Raw genomic sequence first — 3,308 nt, 5'->3', positions numbered from 1 at the left:
AGGGGGGGGCAATAAGGGGTGACCAGGCTGACGGGGGGTGGCAGTTGGGGGCAACCAGGCCGGCGGGGGGACAGTGAGGGGTGATCAGGCCAGCACAGTTAGGGGTGACCAGGCAGGCAGGCAGGTGAGTGATTAGGAGCCAGCGCTCCAGGATTGTGAGAGGGATGTCTGACTGTCGGTTTAGGTCCGATCCCTGGGCCTAAACCGGCAGTCACACATCCCCCAAAGGGGGAGAGGGATGTCCGACTGCCGGTTTAGGTCCGATCCCTGGGCCTAAACTGGCAGTTGCACATCCCCCAAGGGGTCCCGGATTGTAGAGGGTGCAGGCTGGGATGAGGGGACCCCCCCCACCCCCACCCCCAGTGCATGAATTTCATGCACCGGGCCTCTAGTAAATAAATAAGTAAATAGATAAACAGCAGCAGGAATGCTCCATGCTTTTAAGAACGAGGTCGTCTTACTTGGGTGCTTTGGCTCGATAGCCACCCTCACGATCGGGGTGGCCTCAAAGCCGAGTGGGATGAAGGGCGGGCAGGAGGGCACGCTGCACAGGGTTGCGGATTTCAGCACGAAGTCCTGAAGGCCCCCGATTCCTGCAGGGAGGAGAGATCCGTGGGTCAGTAAAAGGGGATAAATTCCAAATTTACACGAGAGAAATGAGCATCAACCCAGTACACGCGTGACAGGAAGCACACTAAGAAAATGCTTCCAGGAACGAGGCAGACTAGGCCGAGGCTCTGGACCCCTGGGTACAGTGTAATTGTAGTAAAAGACCCAGAAATTCACCCTGGCTGGTGTGGCTCAGTGGATAGAGCGTCGGCCTGCGGACTACAGGGTCCCGGGTTCGATTCTGGTCAAGGGCACAGGCCCGGGTTGCAGACCCAATCCCCAGGAGGGGGTGTGCAGGAGGCAGCCAATTAATCATTCCCTCTCATCATTGATGTTCCCCTCTCTCTCTCCCTTCCTCTCTGGAATCAATAAAAATCTATTTTTTAAAGATACAGAAATTCTGCTGGGTTTCATTTTCTAAATGAACAAAACCTGTCACATCAAATCGTGCCAACACACGCCTACCCTGACCGCAGAAATGATCGTGTCCAGATACGTAGGTCTGAAAATACAAATTATTTCTAATGATCACTTGTCGTTTTTAAAACATATTAATTTGAGGAAGAGGAGTCTCTAATGAAATCATCTCTTTGGCAAATCGACCTGCATACGGCTCCTGGCTGTGGCTGCCTCAGACTCGAAGGCAGCGGTCGGCCAGCCACCGGTGGTCCGCGGGCCAGGTGTGGTCTCTGAGGTCCGAAAGGTTGGAGACCGCTGCGCTAAAGGGCGTGTCTGTCTGTCTCTGAGGGGATGGGAGCAGAGAGGGGCCCCCAAAGAAAGATGGAGGGGTGTCCTGAACCTCACATCCAGAGCAGAGCAGACACCATTGTAGAACAAATGAAGCCAATTTTCTGTGCTTTTGGCTTCAGATAAAGATGAAGGCAGGTGTGGAGGGGAGGCCACCTGCTTCGGGGAAAGGGGCACAGGCGTGTAACCAGCACCCACTCCCCCGTCTCGGGCTCAGCTGACTAGTGGGCGTAAAGGAGAGAGGCGTGGGTGCCACCCATGAGCCTCCAGCTGGGGCACAGGCGGAGGCTGCGGGCACATGAGCTTGGAAGGCGGCGGGCGGGTCAGAGGTGTCCCGGTCTGACCGCACAGTGTGGCACCCCCTCCAGCACCCCCGCCTGCATGCACCCAGAATTCACCATCTCACTACATGTGGGGGCAGCTCCAACTGTAAGAAAACCTTACATTATGGCCCAGTTGGCGTGGCTCAATGGTTGAGCATTGACCTAGGAACCAGGAGGTCATGGTTCGATTCCCGGTCAGGGCACAGGCCGGGGTTGCGGGCTCGATCCCCAGTGGGTGGGTGCAGGAGGCAGCCGGTCCATGATTCTCATCATTGATGTTTCTCTCTCCTTCCCTCTCCTTTCCTTCTCTGAAATAAAAAATATGTATTTTTTTTAAAAACAAAGGAAACCTTTTGCATTACGCTGAAGCCTTTCTCTGCCTCACACTGAACCTCGTTAGCTCCTTTAGCTGCTCAGTTCAGGTCACAGGGCACAGGCCTTCCCACTTCCAGGCCTTTCGTGGGCAGGAGACCTGGCCAGATTCACGTTTCCAAGGAGCTACAGGCAGTCCCTGTGCCTCCAGGCTCTGGATGTGGTCAGGATCCGAGTTTACTTATTTATTTATTTAAAAATATATTATTTTTATTGATTTCAGAGAGGAAGGGAGAGGGAGAGAGAGAAACATCCAAGAGAAAATCATGGGTCGGCTGCCTCCTGCACGCCCCACACTGGGGATCGAGCTGCAACCTGGGCACGTGCCCTGACTGGGTATCGAACTGGGACCTCCTGGTTCCTAGGCCGGGCTCTGGGTCCAAGTTCATGGCCGTGCCTCTCCGGCCGGCACACGGAGAGGGCTACACCTGGCCACGGCACCGCGATGCGACAGACCCGGGTGTGCCCGGGTGTCCACCAAGCCTACCAGGAACAGCATCTCCCAGGAGGTCAGGGGCTCGGGAAAACCCCGCAGTAAATCCTTCCTCCCCCGCATCCATCCTGCCTCTGACCTCGGACCGGCAGGCGTTTCCTTCCTGCGCACACGGCCCCTGGTTTCAGTGAGAGGGCAGAGCGGGGCCTCCTCTGTGGCCCGGGACGCAGGCTGCAGATGGTGGTGCCATCTGAACGCTGTCACTTTGAACTTCCGGCTTACGTTTCGCTGTTCACACGGCCAAGTCTGCTCTTGCTACCTACACGTGCCTAGATCTGTGAGCATGACTGTAATTCCCCCAAAAACCACCAGAGAAAAGTCAATGCCACAGTATTCCTCGTCCAGCTGAAGTATTTATGGAAAAAACGATGCTTTAGAGATAGTCAGAAACTACCTGTCACCATTTTCCCTTATCTTAAAATACTAAAGGCCTGATGCACGAAATTCGTGCAAAGCAGGCCTTCCTTCCCCCAGCTGCTGGCACCGGCTTCCCTCTGGCACCTGGGACCCAAGCTTCCCTCGGAGCCCCGGCTTTGTCCCGAAGGTTGTCCGGAATGACGTCCAGTCTAATTAGCATATTACGCTTTCATTATTATAGATAATTTTAAAATCCAGGAAAGAGTCCTTTATGATTTTTTGGGGGCGAATCACAATAGTTTAAAATCACTTTGAGCCCTAACCGGTTTGGCTCAGTGGATAGAGCATTGGCCTTCGGACTCAAGGGTCCTGGGTTCGATTCCGGTCAAGGGCATGTACCTTGGTTG

The 3,308-nt window shown here is 54.6% G+C and overlaps 1 protein-coding gene across 1 annotated transcript in view; it reads right to left on the bottom strand.

Moving 5' to 3' along the window:
* The window catches only part of EFTUD1 (elongation factor Tu GTP binding domain containing 1), a gene marked incomplete at its 3' end in the record, with an annotated part of 54,561 nt that overhangs the window by 4,162 nt on the left and 47,091 nt on the right, over positions 1–3,308 (bottom strand). The window contains exon 16 of the mRNA XM_005864023.2: positions 462–593. Coding sequence (XP_005864085.2) covers positions 462–593 — 132 coding nt within the window. The remainder of the gene's footprint in view (positions 1–461; positions 594–3,308) is intronic.

This window comes from Myotis brandtii, unplaced genomic scaffold (assembly GCF_000412655.1).
Source record: "Myotis brandtii unplaced genomic scaffold, ASM41265v1 scaffold1844, whole genome shotgun sequence".
Classification (NCBI taxonomy): Eukaryota; Metazoa; Chordata; class Mammalia; order Chiroptera; family Vespertilionidae; genus Myotis; species Myotis brandtii.
Note: the sequence above shows the minus strand (reverse complement) of the source record. Positions and strands in the feature narration are given on the sequence as shown.